The sequence below is a fragment of the Protopterus annectens genome, chromosome 16.part0, assembly GCF_019279795.1.
Source record: "Protopterus annectens isolate FY-2018-M chromosome 16.part0, PAN1.0, whole genome shotgun sequence".
NCBI lineage: Eukaryota > Metazoa > Chordata > Ceratodontiformes > Protopteridae > Protopterus > Protopterus annectens.
In genome coordinates, this window is record NC_056750.1 from 231,619,815 (window position 1) to 231,640,934 (window position 21,120).

Sequence of the window (21,120 nt, forward strand, 5' to 3'; positions counted from 1 at the left end):
TTTTAGTAAAACCTAACTTCTTTATGTGGTGTTGTCAGTCTCGCCTTTATTCTCACTTGTGGGACCGCATTCCAAGCAACTGAACTTTTAGGTGGGTCATTGGAGAATATTCCTCAGAACCATAGATCCAAAGGAGGCTCTACTCCTAGAGGCCAGATCCACTTTGTAATGACTAATAAAGGTATGAGGTTTTGCCCAAGTAGCTGCAGCACAGACATTATCCAGTGGTAGTTTAGCCTGAAAAGCTGCAGACATGGCCGCAGATTTAGTAGAATGAGCTTTAACAACATTTGGGAGGGCTCTGTTTTTAGAATTGTAAATGTGGGATATGCATAATGATAGCTATCTAGATAATGTGACTTTTGAAACCAGTTGACCTTTCCTTGTGTCAGAATATGAGACAAAAAGCTGATCTGATTTTCTGAATTGTGAAGTTCTGTGTAAACTTTTCTGTGAACATCTAGGAGATGCATGGAATACTCTCCTTTATTTTCTAAAGTTGGGAAAGAAAGCTGAAGGTCTACAGATTGGTTAAGGGTATTTTCTGTCACAAGGATTGATTAGTGCATAATGACATCCTGTCTTTGTGAAAGATTAGATATGGAGGTTTTGTGGACAAGGCCTGTAACTCCGACACCCTTCTGGCTGAAGTAACAGCCACCAAGAACCGTGTTTTCTAGGAGAAATATTTCAAATCACACATGGCTGAGGGTCAAAGGGGGGAAATATAATATTGAATAAAATGAAATTGAGTTCAATCCCAAAGGGGCATTGGATGCTTACATGGAGGTCTTAATAGAAGAGTACTCTTCAAAAAAGCTCTGCAAAGTCTGTGGGACATGACAGGACGGTCATGTTCTCCTATTTGAAAATTAGAGATTGCAGCTAGTTGAAACTTAACTGAAGCTGCCGCTGCTCCATCATTGGAGATCTCTGACAGAAACTGGAAAACAGAATGAACTGGTGCTGTAAAAGGGTCTATTTTTTTTTACAGTTTGCCCATATAACAAACTTCTTCCACTTGCTTTTCTAAAGTTTTCGAGTAGATTTTTTATGAGATGATAAAATAATATGCTTGACTGGGGAAGAGAGGGATGGAAACCTGGCAATTAGGGGAACTGGAGCAGCCAAGCTGTCAAACTTCAGGGTGTCTAGATTGGGATGAACCATTCCCAATGGGTGTGTCAGAAGTTCCAGAACTGGGTCCAGAATCCAGGGTTTGTCTCAAAGATGAGGCTGAAGAAAGGGAAACCAGATTTGATGAGGCCAGTAGGGAGCAATTAGGATAATGGTTGTCTCCAACAAACTCGTTTATGTAGTAACTTTGGAATTAGAGGAATTGGGGAAAGGCATAAAGAAGTCCCAGGGGCCAATCATGAAGAAGTGCATCCCTTGGTGACTTCCCTGTAGGAGGGATCAGGGTGAAGTAGTTGCTGCATATGGCATTTATGGGTGATGCAAAATGGTCGCAGCAAGGCTGGCCCCATTTGCGGAAGATCATTTCTGTAACTTTCTGATTGAGAGACAACTCGTGTGACCATAGAATGGCTATGCTCAGGTTGTCCGCAACGACATTGGATTTCTCCGGGATGTGCATTGCTATTAGAAAGTGCTTGGAGGCTATCGCCTAATGCTAGACCCTGACAGCTTTTCGACAAAGTGGGTATGATCTGGTTCCCCTGTTTGTTTATATACCATAGTACAGACATGTTGTCCATCTGGATTGCAATCATTCCTATAGGAAGTGCGTCCTGGAATGCTTGCAATGCTAAAAGCACCACTCTCATCTCTAAGACATTTATATGCAAGTGAGCCTTGTGATCTTGCCAGATGCCTTGAACTGTCTTTCCGAGTAAAATGCCCCCCTCCCAATCTGGGAAGTGTCTGTGGTCACTGTGGCCAGAGCTTGAGGAGGAAAGAAAGGATGGCCTCGAGTACTGAAGGTGAGTGAATCCACTACTGCAGATCTTTTTTGCAGACATTGGTTATCATGATCTTGTGAGACACAAAGTTCCAAGACTGACCACTGAGCAAAGAGCATCCACTGGAGAACCCTCATATGGAGACGAGCTAGGGGAATTAGTATGATAGATGCAGCGACTTTTCCTAGGACCTGGAGAACTAGTTTTGCAGTGGCTTTGGATTTCTTTATTAGAATTCTGACAAAATGACGGAGGCTGTCTACCCTGTCTTGTGGAAGTCTTGCTATCCGAGTGGTAGTGTTTACCTCTGCGCTCCTATAAACAGTAAAGTTTGTGATGGTTCTAGCGCAGTTTTTTCATAGCTGATGGTAACGCCTAGAAAGGAGCAGAGTTGAAGAACATAATTCCTTGACTGGAGTAGATGATGCCTGGTCAGGGTGGTTATGAGCCATTCATCCAGGAATGGAAACACACAGAATCCTTTGAGTCTCAGGTGAGACGCTACTACTGCCACACATTTGGTGAAGACTCTGGGGGCTGTAGTGAGACCAAAGGGCAGAGCTCAAAATTAGAAGTGACTGGCTCCTAGCCGGAAGCGCAAATAAATCCTGGACCGCCTGTCCATTTGAATATGGCAGTACGCATCCAGAAGGTCTACGGAGCACATCTAATTGCCTTTCTCAGAAATGGAAGTATCACCTGCAGTGTCACCATCCAGAACTTGGTCTTCTTTACTGATCTGTTCAAATTGCTGAAATCCAAAATGGGCCTCCAGTCCCCTGTTCTCTTCAGAACTAAAAAGAATTTTGAGGAAGTTCCAGATCCTCTCTAGTCTGCAGGGACTTCTTGGATGAGTCTTTCTGTTAGCAACTTTTGAATTTCTATAGTTGCTTATTCCTTTTAACTTGGTGGAACATCCGGAACCACTTTGTTTCTGGCGATAGGAAGGGAGAAGGGGATGATGTATCCTCTGGATATTATGTACTGCACCCATCTGCTGTTTATTATCTTTAGCCAGGTTTTTTGGTGCAGGGATAATTGCCCCCCAACTGCCTCCAGGAACGAGCAATCGGGTAATGCTTCAGGAGTGCTGCAAAAGTCTCCCAAAGAAAGATTCTCTGGAGCCTTGGTTTTGCAGGCCGCCTCTGCCATGAGAGCAGCATCTTCCATTACTGTTGCCTCCTCTGCCTCTGGGGGAACTTTCACCTTGTGCGTCTCCATAGGTTCATAGGTGTGTACTAGGCTAATGGCCCTGGAGCCTTTACAAGCCTAGCCCATAGGATTACTTTGGCATCGTGCCACCTGACCTTAGTTAATAGTGCCTCTGTTGAGAAGAATCACTGGAGTGATCCCCGTGGTGAATTTTATATTTCCCATCCACTCATCAAGATTTCTCTTGAAGAGGGCCAGTGAGGCGCTCCACTTGACATGTATAGGAAGTCTATTCCATAGCATGGGCAGTCTCTGGGTTATGAACCTGTTCCTCCAGCTTGTTCTGTTGATTGTGGTAATGAAGTTGAGGTCTCTGGAGCATGTAGTGGTAGGGACTGAGATTTCTTTAGATGTAGCATTTACAACAGAGCTGGGTTAGACATGGCTTTGTAAGTCAAGTAGTGATCGCCACTAAGTAGGCGATATGAGACAGAGAATAGTTGGAGTTTTTTGAGTCTGTCCATATAGGACAAGTGTTTAAGGCCTAGGATCCTCTTTGTGAGGTACTTTTGCGGCTTCTCTGATTGTTGCAGTTGTCTAGTGAGGTACATGCCAAATGGGGCATTGTACTCGATGATTGGCCTAAGGAGGGAAGAGTAGAGGGAGACAATAACCTCTTTCTTCCTGGATGCAAAACCTTTAGTAATGAGATGTGCCACATAGAAGGACTTTCTGACCACAGTGGCAATGTGGTGGTCAAAAGAGAGGTTGCTGTCAACCTGTGCTCCCAGATCTCTTATAACGCCCTCTGTGTTCAGTGGACAACCATTGATGTGGTAATTCATGGGAACTGGGTTTTTCCCAAAGGGGATGATGACAGATTTTTTGGCATTGAACTTAAGGTCATGGTTCTGACACCAGTCGTTGGTCTCTATGATGCTTTTCTGTAGAATGTCATCATCACTTGGGAAGTTAATTATGGCACCCGACTTGCAATTGTCTGTGAACTTTATCAGCCAGAGTCCCTTCGTGTTGGCCTGGACTTCAGAGAAGTAGATACTAAACAGGTGAGGACACAGGACCGAACTCTGTGGGACTCCACTCATGACTGGTTGGCAGTCTGACATGGAGTCAGCTCCTGTCACACTGTGGGTTCTATCTGTGAGCCAGTTTGCAACCCAACTACTGATATAAGGGCTGATGCCTAGCTTAGTGAGTTTTTCTATGATTCCTCAGTGGGGAATGGTATCAAAGGCCTTGGCCAGATCAAGATAGGCTTTATGAACTACCTTGCCTTCAGCCACAGCTCTGGTGACTTGACTCGACCAGGTTGAGCAGGCATGATCTATGAGCAGGCATGATCTACCCTTCACAAAACCAAACTGTGTGGGATCCAGAGTTTGGAGATTCCCTATATCCTTTTTTATTAAGTCCATAATGATGCGTTCCATAGCTTTGCATATCAGACTCATCAGGCTAATGGGGCGATAGTTCCCAGGGTCTGTAGTCACTCCTCCTTTGTGGAGAGGGATGACTGTAGCAGTGCACCATTTGGTAGAGACAAAGTCTGAGGTGAGGCTGTGATTGAACATGGCACATAGGTGAGGTGCCAGTTCACTCTGTAGTTCATGTAAAACACAGCCAGGGATATTGTCAGGTCCCACAGAAGCTGTATTCTTGGCCTTGGACAGTGTTGTTTTAACCTGTGCAGCAGTAATACTGGGTGCCTCTCAATCTACTGGTATTGTGATTGGTCCTTTGGTGGGGGAGAGACGGGTAAAGTTGGTACTGAATCTGTCAGCCAGTATACTGGCAACATCTGTTGGCTCCGTACAGGAGGTGCTATTGTGCAATAGCTTCAAGCAAATCTGGGTATTGCTGTGGAGATTCTTTACATAACTATAGAAGGGACCTCTCAGCTTTTCTGAACCACATTTTCCCACTACCTTTTTGACCCTTGGGAAAGGGTCTAGTAGAAGTGGAAAAATGCACTCCAATGGCAGACAAGGTCTTTCCCTCTTGTTCACATCTGGTGAGCATTTCCTTCACTTTTGGCCCAAAAAAAGAGGAGCTGTCAAAAGTGGCATTAATGGAGGAAGACTTTAAGGGCTCCGTGAAATCGCAAAGATGCATCCAGGCCTGCCTCCTAAGAAAGATACCTAAGCCTGCTGCCCTAATCATTCCACCTAACGACTGAATTCAAGGTAGCAAGCTGAGCACTGACATTCTCTGCCACTGCATCAGCTACAGCTCCTTGGAGGGAATCTGATAATTCTTTAATCAGGTCCCTCTGCAGTCTAATGAAGTGATGAGATAATTCAGAGATCACAAAGCAAAGGTCACCGATGAGAAGACATGCTTTCCATACCTATCCATGGTCCTAGAGGTACTTGTCTCAGAGAGTTCATTTCTAGTGGTTGCTGCCACGAACATGGCATCAACCCCTACACCCTTTGTGAGAACATTTTTTTCTTTCGGGGCAATGGTGTCTGGGGTCTTCCAAGCTTTTTGCGAGATTAATTCAACAAGCTTGTCAAAAGGAGGAGTAACCCAAGAAGTTGATGGGTGAGATGCAAAGGCCTTCAGGAAGACCAACTCCTCAGCCAAAGGGGTGGAGGGCTGCCAATCACCGCTCAGTTTTAATATTTCGAGGATGTCTCTAAAAGAGACATCTTCAGGAGGTGATCGTGGGGACCCTTCTGCTTCATTGAGGTCAGTGTCAGATGTGATAGACTCTTCCGGTGAGTCAAGATGCTTCCTCTTAAATGTCCTCTTATGAGTGACCTCTTCAGTTGGATACTGTGGAGAGGTTTTGGAAGAGGGGGCAGTATCCTGAGGTACATCCTGAGGCCATTGTCTCTGTGGACCAGTAGAGAGGGCCCGTGAGAAGACAAAGACACCTCACCTGAAGAGGGAGGAAGAACACGAAAAAGATTGTGTCCTATACTGTAAAGTAGTCAAAGCCCTTCTCATTGCCTCTAAGGCAGACCCACCCCACTCCAAAGAAGTCCCAAAATCCGACAAACATATTGTTGAAGCCGAAGGAATCTCTGGATCAGAAGAGAGTAGCTCCAAAGCAGAGGTAGGAGTTGAACTCACCTGTGCCGAGGCCCCCAGAGGCATGGTCGTATCTGAAGAGATCTGAAAATTCTCCGCGGACCCGACAGGGGAGTGTTGGCTCCCAGAGATCTCCTGCTGCAAAGGCATGATGACACTAGGGGCAGATGTCAGATCCAAAGAAGGTATGGGTCTTGGACCAGATACCGACACAACCTGGATATTGGAATCTTCCAGCTCCGAAGGAGGGGGACAGATTGGAAGAGGAACTGTAACAGAAGAGGGGGGTTTGAGTCTGACCTGATTCCTTTGTGATCGGATCCAAAAGAACTTTGGCCAAAGCACGTGACTTCAAATGTTTTTCTACGACCCTATCCACGTCTTCATCAGATAAACTCTTAATAGACCTAGTGGACAGAGTAGGTGACCTTGATGCAGCTATTAGTGGAGAAGGGAGCAGAGAAGAAATCTTCTCAATAGAAGGAGATTGGCTTCTAGGTCTACGTTCAGTGGAAATAATCGATGCCAATGAAATTTCCTGCTCCGAGGGAGTTTTGGAGCCGGGAGGAGATGACTACGCTGATAGAGCCTTCGGATCCCTCAATTGTGGAGCCTTCTGCCTTGGCTCCGATGAAGGTCTTTTAGTTGGCTTTTCTAGAGGATCGGGAGATATAGCCTCAGAGAAAGGTGATTTCAAAAAGGCCTTTCAAAATCAGTTTATTCTTATGTTCCATTCATGCCTGCTGCTTAAAGTTGTGGAAAATGGAACAAGAATCCTGCAGATGAAGAGGCCCCAAACAATACACACACACAAAGTGTGTGAATTGCTAAGGGGCATCTTCTTATTGCATTTTTTACACTTCTTGAAACCAAAAGGCTTGCTTTCCTGTTTTTGGGACATGATTATAAGACAGAACATACAAGAATAGCACAATCACTCTAAGAAAGAGCAAATCCTCTAACTTAAACGGACTTTACGCACACACGCACAAGCAGAAATCTAAAGACTTTAAATTCAGGAGAAAAAATAGAAATATACTACTACTACTAAGTTTTTTTTTTATGAAAGAGGAAAACAGATAAGAGAATATAAAAGACAAATTAAGGAATGTCCTCTAAAATGGACGATCCTGGATGGCCTCTAATTTAAACAGATGTTTAATGAGGGAAAGAGGTAAAATAAGGAAGTAATTTAAAGGGATAAAAAGTAGAGAGAAAGACAGATTTATATTAAAATAAAGTAGTGAAAAAACTTTGCATTTAGCCTAGAGCTATAGCTGACAAAACCTCTTCGCTAAGTGGCAAAAGAGATCAGAGGTAACTAAGGGAATGCATTTTGGGTAAAGAATGAAGTCCATGAGCTTTATTGAAGACCTCGAGTTGCAGAATTGGCAGAGACGGATCCGAACCCCACAAGTGAGAATAAAGGTGAGACTGACAACATCACATGGGATGTTACTGGTTCTGAATGCCCAGGAAGGGAGGAAAGTACACAATGAAAAAGATATTTTATTCTATATGAGCTCTGTCCTTCCCAGGATGGGACGGGTAGTTACAAGGAATGTTTAGGGCTAGCATGTACTGATACTGAAATGTACAAGGTTGAAAAACAAGACTGGTTGCCAGGCCAGGTGGCTTGTGTTTTTCTAAAACATTACTGTTACTAAAAACATGGTTAGGTGTTCACATACAACACTAAGTGAGAAGCACGAGGGTCTGCAGAAATCATATTTGTTAATGCCAGAATTCTGCATGTATGTTACTGATGAAAATGAAATAAAAAATGCGCTTTTTTGCTGCTTGGTGAGACTGATTTGAAAACTCTGTGAAAGCAGTCTCCCAGCTCTGCGATTTAACATCTGCAATAAAGAAAGAAAGAAATGCACATCCTGAAGTGTTCATTCTTGACTAAAGACATGCATGCAATCAATGCTATTTATGTATATTTAAACTGCACTTTAACAATGCCAACCTTTTTCTTGTGTTCATTTTTATAAGATGTGCATGGAGCTCCATTTTGACCCTTATGGTCCTGTGCTTTAACCTAGCCTGGGGGATGGGTGGAGGGGGGTGGTGTTCTGTCTCAATACTCTGATTTTTCTTTTTTAACTAAGTGCACAAACATTGGAATAATTAAAACATTTGTAATTAGTTAGTGATTCTATCAGGAGGATGTTATAAGGAACACAACTGTGTTGCTACAAGGATGAAGAACTAACCAACTTACGGGGAACCGACAGAGCACGCACATGCCCACAGAAAGAGGAATCAAAGTTATGTCATGGAATGTTTGAGGATTGTCCACACATATTAAACAAAAAGCATGTATAGAATTTCTCATGCAACTTAAAATTCATGTTATCATGCTGCAGGAGACCAAATTAACTCTAAAAAATATAGAATGATTTCATGGACAATGGAAGGGAGGGGGTTTCCCTAGCTGCTCTTCATCTATTTAAATTGGATAATAAATAAACTTGCTGAGGACAGGATTGGTAGGTGGATAGTGGTGACAGCACAGACTGGTAGCGGACTACTTATAATAGGCTGTTTTTGTTGTCTCATTGTGGAACACTCTAGTTATCTAAGGGCATTTACACAAATGACAGAAACACTACATAAGCCTCACTTACTTTTTAATTGTGAGCTGGGGAGTATACTTAAAGACACAGGACTGATTACTTCATCTACAAAAGCAGTTACTGTACAACCAAAAAGGGGGGGGGGGTAGTACCTACCTGTCCAGAAATCCAAAGTACAGCTGCTATAGTGAGCACTTATTCATTACAGATCATATCAGCAGTCCTCGTCAGTAACTTGAATGCTGGGAAGAATTTAAAGTGGTACCAAAAAGCATTCTAGGAGGCCAAAGTTTAAGAAAGACCAAAAGGCAAACGCAGAGAAGGCTTAAAATTGTAACAGTGATGCACTTAAGGATGTCCAATTTCTACAGTCACAGCCCAATCAACAGAGCTTACTGAAGTTACAAACCAGTACAACAAATTTACACTCTGGACACATTCTTGAGGCAAGCAGTTGAAGCATTCATGCCTCTTGTGGAGTGGTCTTTGGCAAGGGTGTTTCGCTACCAATTGAAAACCATGACAAAGGTGGCACTCCATTTAAAACCATGCTGCTTAGCATTTGCTGTTCTTTTACCATAGCAAAGGAGATGAAGAAGTGTGTGTTCATAACCACATTCAAGTAAAATCTGAGCCAGGGCACATATCCAGGGTGTGATGGGACATATTTTCACTGAACTTAGTTCCAAAAAAGAAAACAAAAACATGAACTGACTAGAACAAGAAATTCTGTCACTGCATTTCAGACAAAGCATGAAAATACTTAGTCCTTATAAAAGATCAATATGGTTCCTAGTCTTACAAGACACATATCTACTTCACTTTGTTGAAAACCCTAATCACTGAACTGTCGAACCCTATACGTCGAAGCCTCAGTCCATCAAATGTGCATTTAAACAAAAATTTTCTCATGGAAAAAAATGCTTGCTAACCAGGGAAGCATCACAAAAATAACAAAATTTAAAGCCTACCCAGGTGGGGGGCTGTGTCCTCACCCCCCCCCCACACCTAAATAATATACCAACTCCGAGATCACACTACAGTGGGGAAAAGGGCAAATTCCCAATGATGGCCCACTGTTTCTTTTCCCTGGGAAAATTTTCACTTAAATGCACATTTGATGGACTGAGCCTTCGACGAATAAGGTGCGACAAAAAGGTATTAGACGATTAGGGTTTTCGACAAAGTGAAATACACCCCAAGACACATAGACCTAGTGAAAGATCAAATATGGTTCCTAAATGCCGGAAGCTCCAAGATCCCTCAACAAAAGATGATGGTCTTCAAAAAATCACCTTACAAGAGATCACGCCTCTCAACTGTATACATTTTCACAGAAGGTCCAGATTTTTGTCTCATGTTTCCGTTCTGTTCCTCAAACAGTTGTCTTTTTTGGGCAAATCACGTGGGAGTGAAGTCACTAAATAATGACAGACATTTGAGTTTCAGACTTCAATTCCTTCAGAAAATGCATGCTAATACAGATGTAATTGTTCTAGCAACTTTCTAAATTTATAATATATCTCTATTTTTAGGCCTTTGCCCCCCCCCACCCATCATTTTTGGCTTTGCCAGATTTCTTGTGCCAAGAAGCTGAGGTGTGTGCAGGAGATAAACTTCAGAATTGCAGAACCAATAGTCTGGGTTACTGGTGCATCTATTATTTGTGAAGTTCATGGCCACAGGAAATGACTTTTCAAATCTAGATGAAGATACTGACCTTTCTTAATGGAATGCTTACTCAGCTTGTGCTTGTCCATAGTTCTGCCCTCTACAAGGTCACAATGGGTAGGTGCAACCCGACTGGTGAACAGCAGGTACCTAAATCATAAAGGAATGTCAGACAGGTCGACATCAACTGCAAGCTGACTGTCTCAGGCAGTATACTATAACTAACCCAAAAGATGAAAACTTTTTTTTTTACACTTAACAGACTGTGGCATTTTAATGGAAAGCTGTCCATCTACTTCAGTCACATTCAAGAATTTCACTGGAAACTCAGAATTGTAAGGCAGAACCAGATATCAGTCCCATCTGAGTGAATTTCCTTCACTTGTACTGCAACAACTTCGACTGCCAGAAACCTGAAAGTCTGAAACCATGCCATTTGTGGCCACCATTGCACAGTGAAGATAAATCTTAGTCTTTTTCCTCTAAATATTGTAATTAGGTAGAGATTCTGGATGGGGGAGGTGGAAAGGAATCTTTATTGACACGGCTGAGAGAATGCAATCATTACCATCTTTCCCTCCGCCGATGAGACACTGCAGTTTGGAGTTGATATTTATTCCCTCGGATTCACACAGCTGAGTTCCATTATTCGAAAGACTGCAATTAAAAGTCAGAAGGCACTCGTATAAAAGCCACTGTGATGCTTATGGTCACACTCTTGCCCAGACGTTGAACAGGGACCACAGTCTGAACCCCCCCCCCCTTTATGTCTTAACTAAGGAAAGCAAAGAAATGACCTCCAGGGCCCAGTTTTTGTGGGCAGATATATTTTAGTTACAGCTTCTTCCATCACGTAGCTTTCTTAACTACAGAGTAAGGATCCTTTCCACACTAAAAACTCATTCTCGTGCTACATGCAGTATATACTAGAAGTTATCCTTCTCACTATTAGTAGGCTGCTGGGGGGCGTCTCTCACAACAGGGAGCCCTGTCTATATCCAAGAACTCAGAGCTCATAGCCCTAGTGTCCTCTCTTTTAACTCAGTACAACGCATGAGGTGTATTGAGAACACTTACACACACGGGCTTGGTTAGTACTTTACTGCTTTGAAATGTATTCCATCCAGCTTTTCAGGATTAACTCTTTCAACTTCCAGATCAGATGTCTTATTATAATGTACATTCTCTGCAAGATACACATTACTGGCATACACATTTGTTAAAATTCTGCACTCCTTATAATTTAAGGATATACCAAGTGTTTACTACCTGTGGCCAAGTTCATGGATGAAAAAAAGGTCCTAATACTAGCTTATCTAACAGGCTAGTAACTGGACAATAAGTAAGCAAATCAACATGCAATAGTTCAAGAATGTCTCTAAATGCTAAAAATAATAACTAAATAAACAGTCCATAAATTTTCTGATTACAAAAAAAAACAACAATGCACAAAACTACATCTTGGTTATTTCAAGTGTGCATTTAAGTCTGTGCAGAGTAGCGTAAACCTTTTTGCTGTGAAGATTCACATTATTTTTCTGAAATGCGAAAGACCCTTCTGTGGTTTAAGTGATGTTTACTCTAACAATGGTCCAAGAACATATGCAATAAATGAATCAAGCCATGATGGACACTGGTGAAATTATGAAGGTGGCAACAGACAAAGGAAATGCACCAAGTGCAGTACCATCCAAGGTTAAGAAATCATATATCAGTATGGTTACATACAGAAACAATGCAAAAATGAACATTAGCAAATGTATTTACTGCAGACAACGTACTTGGTGTGCTTCTTGGCTGTTATTACTGCATGTTGTAATGTACCATCTGAACAGCAGAGATGACAGTGAACATGACGAGGTCTCCGTAAGACAGGCTCTATGATACGAGGCCAGCTCCGTTCAATACCTTTGTATTCACCCTTTTGAAGGATCACATAAGAGAACTTCTCTAGTTTTAGATCTTGTTTCTGAAACAAGAAATAGACAATTATTTTTTGCACTATGGAATACATATTTGTTAACACCGTAGACACAGGTATGTCACGTACGTTAAAGAATTGTAACAAAACACCCACAACCAAAAGCATATTACCAATTCATTACTATCTGAAATATGTGTGTAAGACACAGTACCCACTGAGCAAGAACATGGGGATGGATGCATATGTTTGTAATTCCACATTTGTTTTTTTTTTGTTTTACTTTAGCAATTGCAAACACCATAGTTTAACTATTTTACAGTTTGCAACTGGTGAAAAGAATTTGCAGCTAGTTTCTGAAATGCCATGCTCTTATCAAGGTGGAAGCCATGGATGTTCAAGCTTGCAATCCACTTTAGTACCTGCAGTCTTTCAAGAAGCATCTCAAACAGAAATGCCACCACTGCAGGCAGTTTTATGTTCTTGGCAAGTAACTAAGGACAATCTGGACTGAGTATTGCAGAAGTGTATGCATATAGTTTAGAAACCATGCCACTGAAGGAACAGCTTAAAAAATAATGGAGGGCATAAAACAGAATAATGTACTGGTTGCTATTAAATTGGGAAACCTATGATTTTTTTGTTTTGTTTTTTTTTATCATTTAGAATTGTTAACTGGGTTAGCGCACTGACGATAGAAGACCAATTTCAGAATTAACCAAGGCGCAAGAATATGACACATTTAAAAAATAATCATAAGAGCAGTTTAATAACACATGGCTACAAACTGACACACCATTGTCTATATTTCATTAATACCAAATTCACACAAATCTACAGAATGAAGTACTTATGAGACACACCATGTTCACCTTTCAATAAACACTAAGTTCACACAAAGCTAAAAAATAAACTTTACTTAGCATGCCTGAATTGTTAGGGGGTAATGTGATTATCAAGATTACACCACAAATTCACAACCTTCTGTTGTTACGCCTTGTAAAATCCCCTGATCCTTGAAAGTTTAACCCAGTCAGCAAGGAGTTGCATCTTAAACTGTCGGCAAAGAGATGGTGCCTGTTCCAGCAGAGCTCTTCAGAAGCTCCTGTCAGGTCACACCCTCTTTCCACATACCTCTAGGTACTGTCACTAATAAGACAAGACGGGAGAGAAAGTACACTTGTGTAAAATCTTACCATAACAGTACATGTCCTTCTCTTTATTGTTGCAGTATTCTTTGCAATAGGCATTCTCTGCCAAGGGCAGACCGATGTCCACCCAGTATACCAAAATCTGTTGATTGTAAAGGGTATGGGGCAGGGCATAAGGCTAATGTCTGCACATACCATCCTCAGAACTGAAAAGTCCCAGTAGGAATGCCAGTCCAAGGATACTAAAAGGTAACAAGCACATCAGAAGGAAAAAGGACCAGGGGGTGGAGGGAGGGAATGAACACTGCAACAGTGAAGAGAAGCACATCTACTGTTATGGTAAGATTTTACACAACTGTACTATGTCCCTCCATATCACTGTTGCAGTATTCTTTACAATAGGCAGAGTGCAGTAGCTCAGAAAGAAGACTGGGAAGAGGAAGGGCCAGCAGACCCCTCTAGGAAGCCATGGAGAATGGCCCTGGCAGAACTGTCTCTGGCCCTAGAAATCACATCCAACGTATACTACTTGGTAAGGGTATGCACAGAAGTCCAGGTAGATGGCTCAAGAATATAATTAGTATCCAATCCCTCATAAAAAGCATCAGAAGAAGCCACAGCCCTAGCAGAATGAGCCTTAACGGAGGAAGGAAGGCTCTCCCATGAAAAGAATAGCAAAAGAAAATGGCTTTAGAAATCCAAGATGAAATGGTTTGCTTGGAAACAGCCAAACTTAAAGACCTAGGATGAAAAGATACAACAAACTGTTCAGACTTACAAAAAGCTTTAATTTTATCCAAATAATATCAGAGTTGTCTATGCAAATCCAAGGTGTGCAAAGCCTTCTCACTAGCAGACTGCGAAGAAGGGAAAAAGGAGGACAAATGAATAGACTGATTAAGAGACAACTCATTAACCACCTTGGGTATAGAAGGAGGATTAGTACAAAGGCACACCCTGTCCTTATAGGTTCATAGGTTGGTACTAGGCTTTCATCCCTAGGGCCTATACAAGCCTAACCAAACATTTGCCCATATATTTCTTCCCTGGACCCCTGTCTAGCAGGGTGACTGACATGATCCCCGGGGTGAATTTCCGCCCCGCTTGACATGTATGGGCAGTCTATTCCAGAGTATGGGGAGTCTCTGGGTCAGGAACCTATCCCTCCAGCATGTTTTGTTCATTGTGATGACAAGGTTTAGATCCCTGGAGCGTGTGGCTCTGAGGGATTGGGATTTCTTTAAGTGAAGCATGTCCAACAGCTCAGGGTTCGACATGGCCTTGTATGTTAAGCATAGATCACCTCTGAGCAGACGATATGCCATAGAGTATAGCTGGAGTTTTTTTAGACGGTCAGCATAGGGCATCTGCTTGAGGCCTGTGATTCTTTTAGCGAGGTATTTCTGCGGCCTTTCCAGCTGTTGCAGATGTCTTGTGAAGTACATACCAAATAGGGTGTTGTACTCTATAATGGGTCTAATGAGGGATGAGTACAGTGGGACAATGACCTCCTTTTTTTCTGGATGAAAAGCCCTTAGTGATGAGGTGTGCCACATAGGATTTCCTGATTGTTGTGGCAATGTGATTATCGAAGGTGAGACCACTGTCCACCTGTGTCCCTAAGTCTGTCATCACACTTTTGGTGTTTAGTGTACTGCCACCTATGTGGTAATTCATGGGTACATGGTTTTTCCCAAAGGGGATAATTATACATTTCTTGGCATTAAGCTTGAGCCCATGGCTCTGGTACCAAGCATCTGTTTCTGTAAGGCCCTTTTGTAGAATATCCACATCATTTGGGGATTCAGTAATTGCTCCCAATTTGCAGTCATTCACGAGTCCCTTAGTGTTGGCCTGTACTTCAGAGAAGTAGATGCTAAACAAGAGCAGTCTCAGGACTGAACCCTGAGATACTCTACTTGTCACTTGTCTGGAGCTGGATTTGGAGTCGGCTACTTTTACAGTCTGGGTTCTGTTAGTAAACCAGTTGGCAACTCATCGAGTGACATAGGGATTTATGCCCAGCTTAGTAAGTTTATCTATGATTCCAGAGTGGGGGATGGTGTCAAAGACCTTGACGAGGTCCATATAGGCTGTGTGACCACCTTACCCTCCTCTACAGCTCTGGAGACTGATTTGAAGAAGTCAACCAGGTTTAGGAGACAAGATCTGCCCTTCACAAACTCAAACTGGGTGGGCCCCAGTGTTTGTAGGTTGCCAATGTCTTTGTTTATAAGTTCCATGATAATGCATTCCATGCCCTTGCAGATCAGGCTCGTCAGACTGATGGGATGGTAGTTCCCAGGATCCAAGGTGGATCCCCTTGTGGAGTGGGATAACTGTAGCTGTGCTCCACTCAGTGGGCACGAAGCCTGAGGTGAGGCTATGATTAAACATGACACTTAGGTGAGGTGCCAGTTCACTTTGTAGTTCATGTAATACACAGTCCGGGATGTCATCTGGTCCCATGGATGCTGTATTCTTAGCTTTGGAGTCGTGTTTTTATCTGTGTGGCCCTTATTACAGGAATTTGGCAATCTTCGGTATTGAGATGGGCAGTTTAGGGGTGAGAGGGGGGTGAAGTTGGCACTGAATCGCTCTGCCAGGATATTGGCAATATCCTTGGGATCGGTATATTTAATGCCATTCTGTTGTAGCTCAGAGCAGATCTGAGCATTGCCATTTAGATTCTTGACATAACTATAGAATGTCTTGTGGCTGTCTTTGGAATCTTTGGCAATTTTATTTTCGTAACTAACTTTGGAGGATTTAGGAGGGATCTCAGCTTCTTACTGAGGCTGTTAAGGGAGTTTTTTTCCATCCTGGGATTTTCCTCTCTTCTGCAACAGTTTCTTCCTTCTATTGTATAGTTTTGGAAAACTAAAAAAAGGAGGAACAGCCATAAGGGCTTGCAGCTTAGACAGCCATCTGGCAGAAGTAAGGGCCAAAAGAAGAAAAGTCATCTAAGAAGCGATCCTGTAAGGAAGTTAACGCAGCAGGCTCAAAAAGAGCCTGGGTCAATTTTCCCAAAACAAAATTAAGTTCCCAGGAAGGAGGGACAGGCTTCCTGGGAGGAGTAATGTGGAGGCATCAAATCTAGAGGCTAAAGGGGGAGTCAGAGGCAGACAAACAGAAATAGTTGAAAGGTGGGCCTTAACAGAAGAATAGGCCAACCTAGCAGTGAGCAAATCACACAAACAATGAGAATCAAAGGAATATCTGCAGAAAGAGGATCCAGGTTAGGAGAAAGACACCAAACAGAAAACATCTTCCATTTGGATAAGTAGGATTTTCTAGTAGTGGGTTTCCTGGCCTCCTGCAGGACCTGAAGCACATCCTCAGAAAAACTGAGTCTATGGGGGATATGCCTGAGTATATCTAAACAATCCTACCTTGGTTTGTGATTTACTTTGGAGTTGATTGGTAAGATTAAGTTTTATTTGGATTGATATTTTATTGTTATCACTGTTTTTCACTGTCTTATTTTGATTCATATTTTGTTGTTTTACCTTTAATTTCACTGTTGCTTGTTAGAAAGGGATAGATTTTAGACAGGCAAGTTCTATCGGGAGACGGGAGAGAAAGTACACTTGTGTAAAATCTTACCATAACAGTACATGTCCTTCTCTTTATTGTTGCAGTATTCTTTGCAATAGGCATTCTCTGCCAAGGGCAGACCGATGTCCACCCAGTATACCAAAATCTGTTGATTGTAAAGGGTATGGGGCAGGGCATAAGGCTAATGTCTGCACATACCATCCTCAGAACTGAAAAGTCCCAGTAGGAATGCCAGTCCAAGGATACTAAAAGGTAACAAGCACACCAGAAGGAAAAAGGACCAGGGGGTGGAGGGAGGGAATGAACACTGCAACAGTGAAGAGAAGCACATCTACTGTTATGGTAAGATTTTACACAACTGTACTATGTCCCTCCATATCACTGTTGCAGTATTCTTTACAATAGGCAGAGTGCAGTAGCTCAGAAAGAAGACTGGGAAGAGGAAGGGCCAGCAGACCCCTCTAGGAAGCCATGGAGAATGGCCCTGGCAGAACTGTCTCTGGCCCTAGAAATCACATCCAACGTATACTACTTGGTAAGGGTATGCACAGAAGTCCAGGTAGATGGCTCAAGAATATAATTAGTATCCAATCCCTCATAAAAAGCATCAGAAGAAGCCACAGCCCTAGCAGAATGAGCCTTAACGGAGGAAGGAAGGCTCTCCCATGAAAAGAATAGCAAAAGAAAATGGCTTTAGAAATCCAAGATGAAATGGTTTGCTTGGAAACAGCCAAACTTAAAGACCTAGGATGAAAAGATACAACAAACTGTTCAGACTTACAAAAAGCTTTAATTTTATCCAAATAATATCAGAGTTGTCTATGCAAATCCAAGGTGTGCAAAGCCTTCTCACTAGCAGACTGCGAAGAAGGGAAAAAGGAGGACAAATGAATAGACTGATTAAGAGACAACTCATTAACCACCTTGGGTATAGAAGGAGGATTAGTACAAAGGCACACCCTGTCCTTATAGGTTCATAGGTTGGTACTAGGCTTTCATCCCTAGGGCCTATACAAGCCTAACCAAACATTTGCCCATATATTTCTTCCCTGGACCCCTGTCTAGCAGGGTGACTGACATGATCCCCGGGGTGAATTTCCGCCCCGCTTGACATGTATGGGCAGTCTATTCCAGAGTATGGGAGTCTCTGGGTCAGGAACCTATCCCTCCAGCATGTTTTGTTCATTGTGATGACAAGGTTTAGATCCCTGGAGCGTGTGGCTCTGAGGGATTGGGATTTCTTTAAGTGAAGCATGTCCAACAGCTCAGGGTTCGACATGGCCTTGTATGTTAAGCATAGATCACCTCTGAGCAGACGATATGCCATAGAGTATAGCTGGAGTTTTTTTAGACGGTCAGCATAGGGCATCTGCTTGAGGCCTGTGATTCTTTTAGCGAGGTATTTCTGCGGCCTTTCCAGCTGTTGCAGATGTCTTGTGAAGTACATACCAAATAGGGTGTTGTACTCTATAATGGGTCTAATGAGGGATGAGTACAGTGGGACAATGACCTCCTTTTTTTCTGGATGAAAAGCCCTTAGTGATGAGGTGTGCCACATAGGATTTCCTGATTGTTGTGGCAATGTGATTATCGAAGGTGAGACCACTGTCCACCTGTGTCCCTAAGTCTGTCATCACACTTTTGGTGTTTAGTGTACTGCCACCTATGTGGTAATTCATGGGTACATGGTTTTTCCCAAAGGGATAATTATACATTTCTTGGCATTAAGCTTGAGCCCATGGCTCTGGTACCAAGCATCTGTTTCTGTAAGGCCCTTTTGTAGAATATCCACATCATTTGGGGATTCAGTAATTGCTCCCAATTTGCAGTCATTCACGAGTCCCTTAGTGTTGGCCTGTACTTCAGAGAAGTAGATGCTAAACAAGAGCAGTCTCAGGACTGAACCCTGAGATACTCTACTTGTCACTTGTCTGGAGCTGGATTTGGAGTCGGCTACTTTTACAGTCTGGGTTCTGTTAGTAAACCAGTTGGCAACTCATCGAGTGACATAGGGATTTATGCCCAGCTTAGTAAGTTTATCTATGATTCCAGAGTGGGGGATGGTGTCAAAGACCTTGACGAGGTCCATATAGGCTGTGTGACCACCTTACCCTCCTCTACAGCTCTGGAGACTGATTTGAAGAAGTCAACCAGGTTTAGGAGACAAGATCTGCCCTTCACAAACTCAAACTGGGTGGGCCCCAGTGTTTGTAGGTTGCCAATGTCTTTGTTTATAAGTTCCATGATAATGCATTCCATGCCCTTGCAGATCAGGCTCGTCAGACTGATGGGATGGTAGTTCCCAGGATCCAAGGTGGATCCCCCCTTGTGGAGTGGGATAACTGTAGCTGTGCTCCACTCAGTGGGCACGAAGCCTGAGGTGAGGCTATGATTAAACATGACACTTAGGTGAGGTGCCAGTTCACTTTGTAGTTCATGTAATACACAGTCCGGGATGTCATCTGGTCCCATGGATGCTGTATTCTTAGCTTTGGAGTGCGTGTTTTTTATCTGTGTGGCCCTTATTACAGGAATTTGGCAATCTTCCGGTATTGAGATGGGCAGTTTAGGGGTGAGAGGGGGGTGAAGTTGGCACTGAATCGCTCTGCCAGGATATTGGCAATATCCTTGGGATCGGTATATTTAATGCCATTCTGTTGTAGCTCAGAGCAGATCTGAGCATTGCCATTTAGATTCTTGACATAACTATAGAATGTCTTGTGGCTGTCTTTGGAATCTTTGGCAATTTTATTTTCGTAACTAACTTTGGAGGATTTAGGAGGGATCTCAGCTTCTTACTGAGGCTGTTAAGGGAGTTTTTTTCCATCCTGGGATTTTCCTCTCTTCTGCAACAGTTTCTTCCTTCTATTGTATAGTTTTGGAAAACTAAAAAAAGGAGGAACAGCCATAAGGGCTTGCAGCTTAGACAGCCATCTGGCAGAAGTAAGGGCCAAAAGAAGAAAAGTCATCTAAGAACGATCCTGTAAGGAAGTTAACGCAGCAGGCTCAAAAAGAGCCTGGGTCAATTTTCCCAAAACAAAATTAAGTTCCCAGGAAGGAGGGACAGGCTTCCTGGGAGGAGTAATGTGGAGGCATCAAATCTAGAGGCTAAAGGGGGAGTCAGAGGCAGACAAACAGAAATAGTTGAAAGGTGGGCCTTAACAGAAGAATAGGCCAACCTAGCAGTGAGCAAATCACACAAACAATGAGAATCAAAGGAATATCTGCAGAAAGAGGATCCAGGTTAGGAGAAAGACACCAAACAGAAAACATCTTCCATTTGGATAAGTAGGATTTTCTAGTAGTGGGTTTCCTGGCCTCCTGCAGGACCTGAAGCACATCCTCAGAAAAACTGAGTCTATGGGGGATATGCCTGAGTATATCTAAACAATCCTACCTTGGTTTGTGATTTACTTTGGAGTTGATTGGTAAGATTAAGTTTTATTTGGATTGATATTTTATTGTTATCACTGTTTTTCACTGTCTTATTTTGATTCATATTTTGTTGTTTTACCTTTAATTTCACTGTTGCTTGTTAGAAAGGGATAGATTTTAGACAGGCAAGTTCTAGCTCCCCCCCCCCCCCCCCCAAGGGGCCTAGAGAGCTACAGATTCACACAGACTACAGAGAAGAAAATCCTGAGCATATCTAAACAATCCTACCTTGGTTTTTGAACTACTGATCTTTACTGTTAAAAAGAAGTGTGACTGCGAGCGATAGTGAGCAGAAGCTACTGCGCGTCTTCGGTTGTGAAGTAAAGGAATTACAACTTTTGTCTGGCTTGCAGAACTTGTATGGTCAGAACAACTTTACTGTACTTATTTTAGTATTTATTTGTATATTGCTCGTGATTTTTTTGTCAAAGAAGTTCATTTCACTTCTCTTTGAATTTTGTGGTTACTGATTTTGATTATGCTTTTCTTTTAACAATATTTTATTCATTCAAAGCTGAATATGGATTCCTTAAATGAGTATGTGATTAACGATTTGCTACTGTACAGATATCTTGTACAGTATAATAAATGCTATGCATATTTAAAGGCAACAGCTGATAACACTGGTGATCTGTGTTCCTCGTGTCAAAAGTTGGATGATTTACTTACCA

General features: G+C 42.5%; 1 protein-coding gene across 2 annotated transcripts in view; it reads right to left on the reverse strand.

Annotated features, from left to right (window-relative positions):
* The window catches only part of METTL17 (methyltransferase like 17), a 760,923-nt gene that overhangs the window by 31,172 nt on the left and 708,631 nt on the right, over window positions 1-21,120 (reverse strand). For both annotated transcript variants that reach the window (XM_044058500.1, XM_044058499.1), the window contains one exon: window positions 12,166-12,353. In XM_044058500.1, coding sequence (XP_043914435.1) covers window positions 12,166-12,353 — 188 coding nt within the window. The remainder of the gene's footprint in view (window positions 1-12,165; window positions 12,354-21,120) is intronic.